Source organism: Leguminivora glycinivorella, unplaced genomic scaffold (assembly GCF_023078275.1).
Source record: "Leguminivora glycinivorella isolate SPB_JAAS2020 unplaced genomic scaffold, LegGlyc_1.1 Scaffold10, whole genome shotgun sequence".
Taxonomy (NCBI): domain Eukaryota; kingdom Metazoa; phylum Arthropoda; class Insecta; order Lepidoptera; family Tortricidae; genus Leguminivora; species Leguminivora glycinivorella.
This window is the reverse complement of record NW_025952835.1, coordinates 310849-325469: the sequence shown is the minus strand read 5'-3', so window position 1 is coordinate 325469 and position 14621 is coordinate 310849. Positions and strand designations below refer to the sequence as shown.

General features: G+C 38.6%; 1 protein-coding gene across 1 annotated transcript in view; it reads left to right on the top strand.

The window, feature by feature from the left end:
* Positions 1–14621, top strand: part of LOC125242170 (leucine-zipper-like transcriptional regulator 1) — a 33093-nt gene that overhangs the window by 3246 nt on the left and 15226 nt on the right. Inside the window, exons 6-9 of the mRNA XM_048150877.1 lie at positions 597–760; positions 3081–3251; positions 5152–5293; positions 8626–8789. Coding sequence (XP_048006834.1) covers positions 597–760; positions 3081–3251; positions 5152–5293; positions 8626–8789 — 641 coding nt within the window. The remainder of the gene's footprint in view (positions 1–596; positions 761–3080; positions 3252–5151; positions 5294–8625; positions 8790–14621) is intronic.

The window sequence follows — 14621 nt, the reverse complement described above, 5'->3', positions numbered from 1 at the left end:
AACCAAAAATCGCTCGTTAGAGTCGTTAGTGTGAACATGCGTACGGTACGGGCCGTACGGCTGCGTGCTGCGGCGGAGACGCATAAGCGACTTCATACTAAGTGCGTTTCCACATTATCCGATCCGATATCGGATGTCGGACCGATATCTCATACATCACAGGCGCCATCTTGGATTTTTTCTATTGAAATCCTTCCGACGTCCGATATCGGATCGGATAATGTGAAAACGGACTAACGGCTCAGCCACGACATTGGTCTAAGCGCGACAGCGGTGAGCGGCGGCCATACATTGGAGCGAGACACAGCGATGGAAGTTTTCATTCGCACGTATGTCTGCCGCTCACCGCTGTCACGCTTAGACCAATGTCGTGGCTGGGCCGTAAAGAGCGATTTTTCGTGGGCTAGCGCCGGTTTCGCGTCGATATGTTTGGAGAAACTTTGTCAAATGAACTAGATTGCAACATTCGCTTTCCTGAGAAAGTTTTATCCATGTTTTATCAGATAAGTTCTTGCTAGATCGTAGGTGTCTAATGTCAAATCCACAAAGCTGTGAAATGACAAAAAACCGCAGATTTATACCTATTTCTGTTATAGGGTGACAACCATCAATGGGAGCGCGTGGAACAGAAAGGTCAATGCCCTCCCACCTGCTGCAACTTCCCTGTGGCAGTAGCAAGAGGCAAAATGTTCGTGTTCAGCGGACAGAGCGGCGCTAAGATCACCAACGCACTGTTTCAATTCGACTTCGAGACTCACACGTGAGTTTACTCCCCCGTACCTCTGCTATTTTGAAAAAAAAGCGTGTAATGTATAAAGATTTGTCATTAATCAGTTGTCAAATGCGACTTGTAGACAACAATCCGGAGCCACACCTCGGACACTGGCGATCAAATATATGAAAGAGGCGCGTTCCTAGCACACAGTCTAAGCTCGTGTAGGTGAACGAGTACTATGCTTGTATGAGTGACATATAACAGGTCGACTGTTCGCGTTTTTGACAAGCGGTAACTGAGAGGGGGTGGGCGGCACTTTCAGCGGGGAGCGGGAGTGGCCATACTGTACGATAGTACTCTTTATTATATTGTGCCAGAGCAGTGCCAAGATCACCAATGCAGTGTTTCAAAAGGCGAGACGACTAAAAAAAACTAATTAGTCCGTCAGTTAGATTATCAAAGAATTTTAGACACGTATTTTTTCTTTTTTCTCGTAAACGAAACATGACGACGGTACAGTGCGTTGAAGTTTCGCGTGACGTCACGCCTAGGTATAATTTTTACTTAGAAGTGACGTCACAAGCCCCCACTCCGGAACTTTGAAGCTCTATATCTTTGTATTTTTTCATTAATTAGAAAAAGCGAAAAATATGTGTTCAGTATTTTTGGACGATCTAACTGACGGACTAAACAGAATGCCATTTTTAGGGTTTTTTATGTAGTCGTCATCCCTATTTAACTTTGAGTCGCGCGCGTGAGTTTGTAAATTAGTTGAGGTAACTGAATGAATTTTTAACCCTAGCAATTAAAAAACTTCTAAAGCGACCTGAGAAGTTGTTATCAAAGTTGAGATAGAGAAACAGCTTTATTTGTTGTTTGTGTGGGTCATATTTTATAAACCCTTAGGCAGTTAGGTCTGACTCGTCAAAGCCGTTAGCTATAAGACAGACTTGTCTTAGGCCAATAGTACACTATACTATATCTTATCATACACCGTGTTTCACTTAACACTAAAAACCTGAAAACCGTTTGTTCAGTATCGAGAGTAGAATCGATTGAGCTATATCTTGATGGGGGTAATATTTTTATTTAAATTAGTATGATTAGTTATTTTTTACGTGCCTATTCTATTGTATTCGTAATACAACATTGTGTATATCGCATTGCTAGAGGTTGTTTACCTTTTTCAGTATTTAGGGGTATTAATACTGGCTGGTTACTTGGGCGATTATTTTTTCCACTACGAGTTTGACGTTGTTTGTCAGTTAAATCTTAATGTTTGTCATAAGTCATAACAAATTGAACTCGTACCTGATTACAACCTTGTCATCCTGAATATTGGGTTTAAATTTGCTTACTGCGATTACCTGTCCAATTTGAAGTTTACTGTGACAAAGTTTTAAAGTTTTTTACAATGACATCTTACCTGTCTATTGATAAACCTTATGTCGTTGCAGTAACGTACACAAATAAATAGTTTTATGGTTTATGATGGTAGTTAGCAATTATTTTATTGAGTGTAGAGCTAAAAGTCAAGTAGAGCTGTACAGAAATCTAAAAATTCAATTAAAAAAAAAGTAACCCTCAGATTAAAAGATGAATACTCTAGATGAGTTTAAAAAAATAAAAATCAGTTGGGGTGTCTGAGGTTTTGAGTGATACCGGAAACACGTTGTATAATTATATATTATCATAGGTTTGTACGTTATGTGTCCTTTTTTCTCCTACGTGAAGAAAATGACGGCATGTTGTATATGATCATTATTAGGGTTCCGTAGTCAACTAGGAACCCTTATAGTTTCGCCATGTCTGTCTGTCCGTCCGTCCGTCCGTCCGCGGATAATCTCAGTAACCGTAAGCACTAGAAATCTGAAATTTGGTACCAATATGAATATCAATCACGCCAACAAAGTGCAAAAATAAAAAATGGAAAAAAATGTTTTATTAGGGTACCCCCCCTACATGTAAAGTGGGGGCTGATATTTTTTTTCATTCCAACCCCAACGTGTGATATATTGTTGGATAGGTATTTAAAAATGAATAAGGGTTTACTAAGATCGTTTTTTGATAATATTAATATTTTCGGAAATAATCGCTCCTAAAGAAAAAAAGTGCGTCCCCCCCCTCTAACTTTTGAACCATATGTTTAAAAAATATGAAAAAAATCACAAAAGTAGAACTTTATAAAGACTTTCTAGGAAAATTATTTTGAACTTGATAGGTTCAGTAGTTTTTGAGAAAAATACGGAAAACTACGGAACCCTACACTGAGCGTGGCCCGACACGCTCTTGGCCGGTTTTCTATCTATGATAGTGTAATATCGGCCTCAATCTTCATGAATTTCAAATTCCTTTTTCTTTCCAGATGGAGTCGAGTATGTACAGAGCACTTGCTCCGTTGCGCGGGCCCCGCACCGGCGCGCCGCTACGGTCACGTAATGGTGTCACATGGAAGACATCTCTACGTGTTTGGTGGCGCCGCAGACAGCACTCTACCTAGCGACTTGCATAGCTTCGACCTGGATACACAGATGTGGTATGTGTTATATGAACTTGCGGTGGAATATTATTCCAACATTTGGTTGCGTGGTGTTTAAAAGCGGAAGACCGGTGCCGCTACGGACACGTGAACGTGATGTTGTCACACCGAATGCACCTCTACGTGTTTGGCGGAGCCGCTAACAGAACTTAGATGTGGTATGTGTCATATGAAGTTGCGGTGAAATATTATTCCAACATGTTGTTGCGTGGTATTTAAAAGCGAAAGGCCGTTGCCGCTACGGATTCGTGATGGTTTCACATGGAAGGCACCTCTACGTGTTTGGCGGAGCCGCTAACAGCACCCTACCTAGCGGCTTGCACAGCTTTGACCCTGATACACAGATGTGGTATGTGTCATATGAAGTTGCGGTGGAATATTATTCCAACATGTTGTTGCATGGTATTTAAAAGCGGAAGGCCGTTGCAGCTACGGATTCGTGATGGTGTCACATGGAAGGCACTTCTACGTGTTTGGTGGGGCCGCAGACAGCACTCTGCTTAGCGACTTGCACAGCTTCGACCTGGATACACAGATGTGGTATGTGTTATATGGTTCATGAACTTGCGGTGGAATATTATTCTAACATGTGGTTGCGCGGTATCTAAAAGTGGGAGGCCGGTACCGCTATGGATTCGTGATGGTGTCACAGGGAAGGACCTCTACGTGTTAGGCGGGGCCGCAGACAGCACTCTACCTAGCGACTTGCATAGTTTCGACCTGGATACACAGATGTGGTATATGTTATATGAACTTGCGGTGGAATATTATTGCGACATTTGGTTGTGTGGTGTTTAAAAGCGGAAGACCAGTGCCGCTACGGACACGTGAACGTGATGTTGTCACACCGAATGCACCTCTACGTGTTTGGCGGAGCCGCTAACAGCACTCTACCTAGCATCTTGCACAGCTTTGACCCTGATACACAGATGTGGTATGTGTCATATGAAGTTGCGGTGGAATATTATTCCAACATGTTGCTGCGTGATATTTAAAAGCGGAAGGCCGTTGCCGCTACGGATTCGTGATGGTTTCACATGGAAGGCACCTCTACGTGTTTGGTGGGGCTGCAGACAGCACTCTGCCTAGCGACTTGCACAGCTTCGACCTGGATACACAGATGTGGTATGTGTTATATGGTTCATGAACTTGCGGTGGATTATTCCAACATGCGGTTGCGTGGCATTTAATAGCGGAAGACCGTTGCCGCTACGGATTCGTGATGGTGTCACATGGAAAGCACCTCCTACGTGTTTGGTGGGTCCGCAGACAGCACTCTACCTAGCGACTTGCACAGCTTCGACCTCGATACACAGATGTGGTATGTGTTGACATTTCATGGTGTGTTATACATATTTTGTTTAAATTTACGTTGGAATATTATTCCAACATTTGGTTGCGCAGTATTTAAAAGTGGTAGACCGGTGCTGGGTAACCATAAACAGTCGTAACGTAAGGCTCTCAATTTTGTGATAAATGACATCTTTTGAAAACTGCTAGAGTTTCATACAGAGATATGTGGTAAAAGTAGGAACTATAGTTAATTATAATGTGACAATCAGTTCCCATTTTATCGGTTTATATTTATCGTAGGATTCAGTTTTAACCCCCGACGCAAAAACGAAGGGGTGTTATAAGTTTGACGTGTCTGTCTGTCTGTCTGTCTGTGTGTCTGTCTGTGGCATCGTAGCTCCCGAAGGGATGAACCGATTGAGATTTAGTTTTTTTTGTCTGAAAGCTGAGTTAGTCGGGAGTGTTCTTAGCCATGTTTCATGAAAATCGGTCTACTATGTCGCGGTCGGGGGTTTTTCAAAATGTTAATTTTGTGGTTAGGTTATTACTTCGTCTTATCTTAAATCTAATGTGTATGACATCATAAATGGTTATTTTTTAACAGGTCTGTAGTACACCCGGCACACGACTCGCAAGTCCCGGTCGGGCGACTTTTCCACGCGGGCGCCGTGGTAGGCGATGCACTGTACGTTTTTGGAGGTACCGTCGACAACAACGTGCGAAGCGGCGAGCTCTTCTGCTTCCAGGTTTGTTTGTCACACGTGTTGTGCTAACGCATGATCGTACCGCACCAAGGAGCGAGAATACAGATGTCATATCGTCACTACTTTAAAAAAAACTTGTATCTTCGTCTGTCAATGAAAAGAAAATTGTAGTAAGTATGTGTTGAATGCATATAGACTTACTGCGTTTTAACTTTGAGGAGCAGGGTTGAGATACGAGATTTTTTCAAAGTAGTGACGATATATACCATAGATCAAGCAAACGTATCTACTTAGCGTGTCAAATGAACTCAGTAAAATAAAATCCACTGAGATGTCCGTCTTTAATCGCAATTCTTTCGGGCGTCAATTTTTGTAAGCTGAAGTCAACAAAAACATTAAAAATGTCTCGTTACGTGATATTTAATTTCAACAAAATAAAAATTATGAACACTCAAGGACCTGAGACATATTTAAAATCACAGTAACAACTTCAGTACAAAATCTGACACGCTCGGCCCCTATACAAATATATGAACTTGTTCCTTCTATTTAAATCTAGTTCTGTGAGCGAGAAAGAGTTATTCGTTTCTTACTCTCACCTACAAGAAAAAAATCCAAGGTCACCGTACGGTGCGGTCGTTTGTTAGCTACTTAAGGCCTGAGTAGACGCTCGGTCAGTGAGACGTGTAACGGGGCGGATTCGCCCTTGTGCACGCTATGAGTTCTTTGATGAATGATAAATAGATAGATAGATATACGTTTATTTGTTTGTCACAATACACACAGAATACACAAAAGAAATAAGTTACAAAAAAGAATTAGAATACATAATAAGCAAATTGGAAAACAGGAAATTACACAGATTTTTACCATAGCGTACTATGATACTGTGCGCGTCGCAACAAGACAAAAGGGTTACGGCTCAGTATTACGCTACGCCCTGAGGCAGCAGCACTGATATTCTGCCGGAACCGGATCAGATCACGATAACACATAATTGATTGAATAAGAAATATTGTAAAGAGATGAAATTATATAGGTACCTAAAATATCTATAAATAATTGCCTATGAAACGAGTGAGATGAATGCTATGATGAAAAGAAATGTGTGTTTGATCTGTTAGATCGATAGATAGTAAAATAATTGCTACAGCTAGAGCTAAAGCTGAAGCTAAATCCGGTAATCTGCAACCAGGTAGCCATAAGGGATACCCAAACTTTGTTTTTCTAAAAGATATTTTTTTAAATGACGTTTAAAAGTAAATTTAGTTTTAATTTGACGAATCGGGGGCGGGATATTGTTCCAGCACCTGGTTGCGAGATACCGGAAACAGCCTGTAAAAGCAACAGTTTTGTGAGGGTGAGCTTCTAGGAGACAGCGCCTGGTAGACCGTGTACCATGTCGTTCATGGAAAGAGGATATGCGTATTTTAGAGAATAAGTAATGGGGCTTTTTGTCATTCAAAACGCCAAATAAGAGACTAGCTATATGTAAGTGCCTCCGTGAGGACATGTTTAATATGGATGCTTTGTTAAGGTATGGTGTAATGTGTGTTCTCGGTGGTATTGAGCTACAAAAACGGAAACAGGCATTTTGGACTCTTTGGATAAGACGACGAGTTTTTTCCAATAGTCGTGGCCCGTACACAATGTCTGCATAATTTAACTTAGAGAGTACCAGCGATTCGCACAACAACTTACGAATTTCCTCATTTAAGAGGTATCGTACTTGGTATAAGACCTTAAGACGAAAAAACACGACTTCACTAATTCTCCTATATGCTTCTCAAACCTCAGCTGGTTGTCAATGACTAATCCCAAGTTTCTAGCCTCGTCTACGCGTTCGATCAGTGAACCCCTTATAAAAATTTTAGGTTCATTACATAAAATCCTAGAAAGTTGTACTTTGGATCCGAGTATCATAAACTTTGATTTAAGTGGGTTCAACAGTAATCCGTTATTATCTGCCCAAGTGGAGATATTTTCCAGGTCTGTACTTATTTTTTGTAGCGCCTCATCGAACTGACTTGGACGGGCTGCATAATATAGTTGAACGTCATCTGCGTATAGGTGATAATTGCAGTTTTTGATGCTTTTGGTGATATCAGCAGCGTATATAATATACAGTAAAGGGCCGAGTATAGAGCCTTGAGGCACTCCTCGGGTTAGGTTTCTAGAGTCAGATATCATTACTGTACCATCGTACTTAGTTAATTTAACGGATTGCGTGCGTCCATTCAGATAATCACTAAACCACGCCAGTGATCTCGAACCTACTCCATAGAAACGCAATTTAGCGATTAGCAAGGCAGTATCTATACAATCAAAGGCGCGAGAAAAATCTAATAACACTAGACAGGTACCCTTGCCATTGTCTTGCTCTGAAATGATGTTATCTACTACATCCATTAATGAAAATTTAACTAAAAATTAAACATGACCTAAAATGCCATAATAAAATTGTATTTACGAATTCTTATTTATTATTATTGTTTTTAATTGTAATTTCATTGATTTTCTAATTGTGTTGTATTGTATTGATATCACTTTTCTGATGATTACTATTATTATTTATTTTTTAATGTATAAAATAGCATGAAGTTACTTTGATCAAATTAGACATAATTTTATTGGAATTTTATTTGAAAGATTGTATTTTTTATTTATTATTTACATAATTGTAACAGTGTTTGACGGTGTATTAATTAGTACCAATAAATGTATCTATCTATCTGTCTATCTATGCAGCGTCGAGTCAGGACACTTGTATGAAAAATGATAAAAAAATGAATGATTTCAATCTCCCATTTAGACGGTACGAGAACTCGTATACGAGTTTTATTACATTGCGGTATTTGATGGCTGTGCAAAATTGTATGTAACCTCAACAGCCCGCAATCTAACTAAAACCGCATGCGAGTTCGCACAGCGTCTAAATCAGGCCTTACATTTAGTGCCTCCTCTAAGTAGTATCTTCAGCTGAAGAAAACAATGAGAAAACTTGACATAGGTATGTCAAGTTTTCTCTTTAGGTAGGTTACCGGTCGTGAAAATCTTATTGATCATATTAAACATGTAAAATCAGGTCACTCACGTAGAATTGTCGAAAATCGCTCCACATGTTTCCCTCCGTAAGGAGGAGCACTTTCACTGAGCGCGCGCGATGAAATTCCGACGGAGACTGCGGGCTGCAACTCTCCGCGACCGATGAGTATTGCAGCCCACAGTCTGCGTTGCGCTCAGTGAAAGTGCTCCTCGTTACGGAGCGATTTTTGACAATTTTACGTGAGTGACCCGATTTTACATGTTTAATATGTCAAATGTTTTTATTTAATATGTTCTTGTTTATCATATTCAAAACTGTGTTTTTTTAGCTGTCAGACTACCCCCGCTGCACGCTCCACGACGATTTCGGTCGCATCCTAAAGTCCCAGCAGTTCTGTGACGTGGTCGTCCTAGTGGGGGTTGAAGAGAGCTGTGTGTTAGCTCACCAAGCCCTGTTAGCGGCTAGATCTACTTATCTACGTGCCAGGATACAGTGAGTAAATTGTACAATACGGTGTAGAGGTTGACTGTACAGTCAACCAATTGGAACCCTAGGCCGCTTTAGAACTATGTCACAGTGACGTCATAAATCAGATTGTAAGAAATCTCTTACTGCTTGTCAATTTGATATGGTTGTATAGTGGCCTAGGGTTCCAATTGGTTAACTGTACAGTCGACTACAAAGAGATGTATCCACTTTTTCACCTTATTACAATGCAATAAGAAATACATACATACTTTATACTACCTAAAAAAATCTATGGTGTAGTTACTTAGCGTCTAATTTACGTAACTTTTTCACCTTATTTTATATTATGAATCCTGAACAATTATTGTGTTAGTCCAGTGTGTCTAGCATATAATAATACATTATGATTATGATATATTATTGCATGTGTGGTGACGGGTTAAGAATTTCACCACCCCCTTTCTTCCCGTGGGTGTCGTAGAAGGCGACTGTGGGTTTGGGTTAAATTGTGGCGTAGGTGAGAGGCTGGCAACCTGTCACTGCAATGTCACAGTTTCGTTTTCTTTCAACCCCTTCTTGGCAACAAGAGTGGCACTGAAGCTTTAGTAGTTTCATGTGCTCTGCCTACCCTTTTATGGGATACAGGCGTGATTGTATGTATGTATGTAAGTATGATTGTGATACTCGTGAACAGGAAGCCCGGAACGTGTGGCAATACGTTAAAACACGACCGAAGCGAGTGTTTTAAATCGACACAAGTTATGAATTTCCTTTTCGCACGTGTACGACGATTTTCAGTACAGATGGCCCTTTAAAGTTTCGACCTAACAAGAAATGGACGCACCATCTGTTTTGAAAATAGTACAGATGGTGTTTTTTTACGCACTAGTGCGAGAAGTGGTTCATTATATGTCAGGTCGAAACTTCCGAGGGCCATCTGTACTGAAAAACGTCGTTCGATACACGTGCGAAAAGGAAATTCGTAACTCGTGTCGATTTAAAACACTCCCTTCGGTCGTGTTTTAATTTATCGCCACTCGTTTCGAACTTCCTCTTTTACGCACTTGTATCGAAATGTACTATTATACAATCGTGATATAATACAAAGCTTTTCAGTCGAGTACCATGTTTAGGCCACGAAGCTTGCTGAGTGGCCTAATAGTACGGTACGGTATTGTTGAGAGTGAAAAACTTAATTATATCACTATTGTATACAATACTTTTTCTATGAGTCATCATTTTCATCATCAATGGACGAAAAGTATCATCATTCAAGTTAAAATTAATGTTAATAGCGTCGTTCACCGTTGTATCAACATCGAATGACCTAGCAACCAATTGTTTGTAATAACCGTCTCTGATTGGTCGATGACGCGATAGATTAAAAAAATGTGTTTCAGATGCAGAAAAATTCGCCAGGTATCGCAAATTAGTATAGAACTTGTATGAGGTTCTAGATCCTTAATATGCTCTGCCACAGGGCATGTGAAAATTTCCATGTTCACTACATGTCAAAGCTATGTATGTGAATATGAATTGCGTACATGCAATGTCTTCCTTACAAACTAAGAATATTAGACTAAAAACACCGAATGCTTAGTGCTATATAATAAATGTTGAAAGGCATGCATGTTATCGTTACAATTATATTTAAATCATAAATTTATACTTAGTATTGAATGTCAAAGGATGTAAATTTCAAATGTTATCAACTAAAACTTATAATTAAAATATTGGCAGGTTTTTAAACTTGTGCAAAGCGGGTGGAGGGGCTTACATGGTAGCTAAAACGATCACAGCGCACACTACGGCCAAAATTGACATGCTCGATTTCCACCGAGTTTCCCCACAGTCGCTGACTTACGCTGTCAAATCCATATTGCAGTAAACATTTTCATATCGTTTTTGAGATAAATTTAATACGGGCCCAGTAAAGTTTGTTATGGCGAATTGTAATAACTCCAAGAAAAGTAGCGACTAAATTCTAGCTATTTCCAAGACCGTGGTGGAAACGAAACCACCGTTTAAGTGAATAATTGCCGTAAGAAGAAAAGTGTCGTCCAATCTCTGAAGTTTTACTTAAAGTGCGTAATCATTTGATACAAGTATTGAATTGAATTTACGGTGAATTTATAGTGCAAACTTTATTGGAGGTAGAAAAAGCCAATGGAAGCAAATCCAGTTATGTTCGGAAATCATTTGATTTGTTTTCTCATCTGTGCTCCTGTTTACAAATCGAAACGGATTGACGAAAATGCGTAAATATCGAGGTTTCAATGGGAAGAAGAAGCACGAGAACAATAGAAGCAGAAGCAGTCCATCCACTGAAGGTTTATAACATTTTAAATAAAATTCCTGAGAACTTATTTCATCGCATTCATGATTGTATTTGATGTGATATCTGGTAAACTTCCAATATTTTCAAGTAAATGAAACAAATTTATGTAATGTATATTATAATTAAACGTTATTATAGCTAGTTTGTTTTTATTTTACAATAAACCCTGTACCCTGTAAATGATATTTATAAAATAATACCTATAGTTAGCCTATGAAAATGACAGGATAGCAGTGAACTGATCAACTATTTCAAAAGCCAATGATTTATTTATACTTTATTGCACATAGGTACAAATGGTGGAAAAATGTCATCAATCTCTAGAAAATGCCCAGTTAGCACCAATTTCTTGTCTTTATTCATCGTCTTAGGTTGGAAAATGATTTCGTGAGCGATGGCACGAAACTCCGTTTTAGTCACCAGTTTGTTAATTTCTCACTGAAAACAACAATTTTAATGTTATTGGCGATAATGTTGTAACCACCGTCGTCCAAAATTGTCTAATATAGTAAAATAACACAAGATTTCATTAATTTTTTCACAATTTTTACTTACTTCTCGCTTAACAGCGGCGACAATATTGTCCATAATGGTCACCTGTCACGTGGCGTGTCGTCGCGCACGGTCCCAATAGTTGACTAAGTGTCGAAAAAATGTACTATCTTGGGAACATCTGAAAAGTCGGCATTATGAGTAGGGTTTAGTCTGTTTTGTCCTAAAACTACTGACATCATTAAAGTCGAGAAAGTCTTTAAAATACTGTTTTTGACTTTTTTTCATTTTTTTTCGGGAATTATTTTTAGGGGGGGACGTCCCACGAGATATAACGTTAATATATATAATTTCATATTATCAATAAACGTTCTTAGCATAAACCCTTATTAATTTTAATATACCTATCCAAAATCAATACTTTTGTAATAAATAACGCTGACATTGCCATAATAAATCAGTTTTTCCGTTTTTAGGGTTCCGTACCAAAAAGGTACAACAGGAACCCTTATGGTGCGACTCTGTCCGTCTGTCTGTCCGTCTGTCACATTCCTAAATATCTCGAGAACTACTAATGCTATCAACTTGAAATTTGGAATAGTTGTGAACATTGTAAACTTCTACAAATAGAAAGTATAATTTTTTTAAATATATTAATTTTAATTGTAGAAAATGGCCAAAATGAAAGGGGGGCAAACTGTAAATTTCAAGTTACTAGGTCAAGTGGGGTATCGTTGGAAAGAGCTCAAATTGAACGTAAATAAGCTATTTTTTATAACTTTTTTGTTGTGGAAAAAAAATTAATTTTGAAGGAAAATGTAAAAAAAATACCGTCCCCCCCCTTATCTCCGAAGTTTACCAACGAAAAATTATGAAAATTTTAGTAAACATTGGTTTTATGCTAAATATTACAGGAAAAATATAATCGTGTTTGTATTTTGAATACTTTTTTTTTAATTCATAAAAAACTTTTCAGATTTTTACTTTCAATTTACCCACCCTTGCGGATGTATATCGTACTTCAAATTAATACGAGATGTTACGTAAACCATCTTCTGTCCAATAAAGTAAAAACTGTTTAAATCTGAAAAACCAGGTCGCGCAAATTAGTTAGCAAATTGACCGGGAGATGGCGCTATACACTATAATACTCATTAGTGCCTATACTTTTGTCTTCTAGTCAAGTCATTAGAGTTATATGAAAATATGAGATTATTTTTACTAGGTAGTTTGAAAGAAAGTTTGTACGGAACCCTCGGTGGGCGAGTCCGACTCGCACTTGGCCGGTTTTTTTAATATATCGATGTAGGTACTATTCATTTTTGAACTAGATGGCGACACATGTCAAGGATACGAAACAGAACCGAGCGAAGCTCGGTTGCCCAGATATTAATGTTTAAATTAGCTAATTTCAGTTTATATACCATACACTAAGTATACCGTCCACCATAAATAACATTACTTAATATAACGATTATATTAGCTTAATATCACTTTATATATACCATACCGTTCTCCATATATATTTAACTGTTGCTAAGAAAGTAGGTTTAGGTTAGGTTAGAACTGCGACCCCCACACAAAACTGTTGCTAAGAAAAATAAAACCGCCTTCAAAAATAAGCGCGTTACAAAACACGGAGAAACTAAAAAGCCAAAAATAATAAACCTTTCAATTCAGATTTCTTATCGTATTGCAATAAGCTAAACATCCAAATTATAAACAAATCAATTATTTTTGTAGTCGGTACCAGACCTGTTCGTTGCCTTGCTATTGCCTGTTTGCCCCACCCAACCATACACAGGCTGGTACCGACTCCAAAAATAATTGATTTGTTTATAATTTGGATGTTTAGCTTATTGCAATACGATAAGAAATCTGAATTGAAAGGTTTATTATTTTTGGCTTTTTAGTTTCTCCGTGTTTTGTAACGCGCTTATTTTTGAAGGCGGTTTTATTTTTTGTTAAAAAGTTTATTTATTTGTTGATTTTTAGTGGTTCCTAGTGATATTATATGTATCAGTCCGAATACATGTACAGTAGTGAAAGAATTATCCTTTAACTCCTAACCATTGAGGAGTTGACCTTCCATCATCAGCTCAGTTGATTTTTAGTGGTTCCTAGTGATATTATATGTATCAGTCCGAATACATGTACAGTAGTGAAAGAATTATCCTTTAACTCCTAACCATTGAGGAGTTGACCTTCCATCATCAGCTCAGCCACATAAAATTATTACCATCAGACGTAAATACTGGTGTACCTTTGAAAAATAGACTAAAAACATTACATGTGCCTATAACATTTGAAGAGTTCCCTCGATTTCTCCAGGATCCATCATCAGACCCTGACTTGGTGCCAATGGGACCATCTCGGGGTTATACCGGTTCGATCAAAAAAAAAATTTTGAAAATCGGTCCACGATTCTCGGAGATATCGAGTAACATACATACAAAAAAAAAAAAAAAATAAAAAAAAAACATTCAGTCGAATTGAGAACCTCCTCCTTTTTTGAAGTCGGTTAAAAATAGGTTTAGGTTAGGTTAGAACTGCGACCCCCACACAAAACTGTTGCTAAGAAAGTAGGTTTAAGTTAGGTTAGAACTGCGACCCCCATACAAAACTGTTGCTAAGAGAGTAGGTTTAGGTTAGGTTAGAACTGCAACCCCCATACAAAACTGTTGCTAAGAAAGTAGGTTTAGGTTAGGTTAGAACTGCGACCCCCACACAAAACTGTTGCTAAGAAAGTGGGTTTAGGTTAGGTTAGAACTGCGACCCCCATACAAAACTGTTGCTAAGAGAGTAGGTTTAGGTTAGGTTAGAACTGCGACCCCCACACAAAACTGTTGCTAAGAAAGTAGGTTTAGGTTAGGTTAGAACTGCGAGCCCACACAAAACTGTTGCTAAGAAAGTAGGTTTAGGTTAGGTTAGAACTGCGACCCCCACACAAAACTGTTGCTAAGAAAGTAGGCTTAGGTTAGGTTAGAACTGCGACCCCCACACAAAACTGTTGCTAAGAAAGTAGG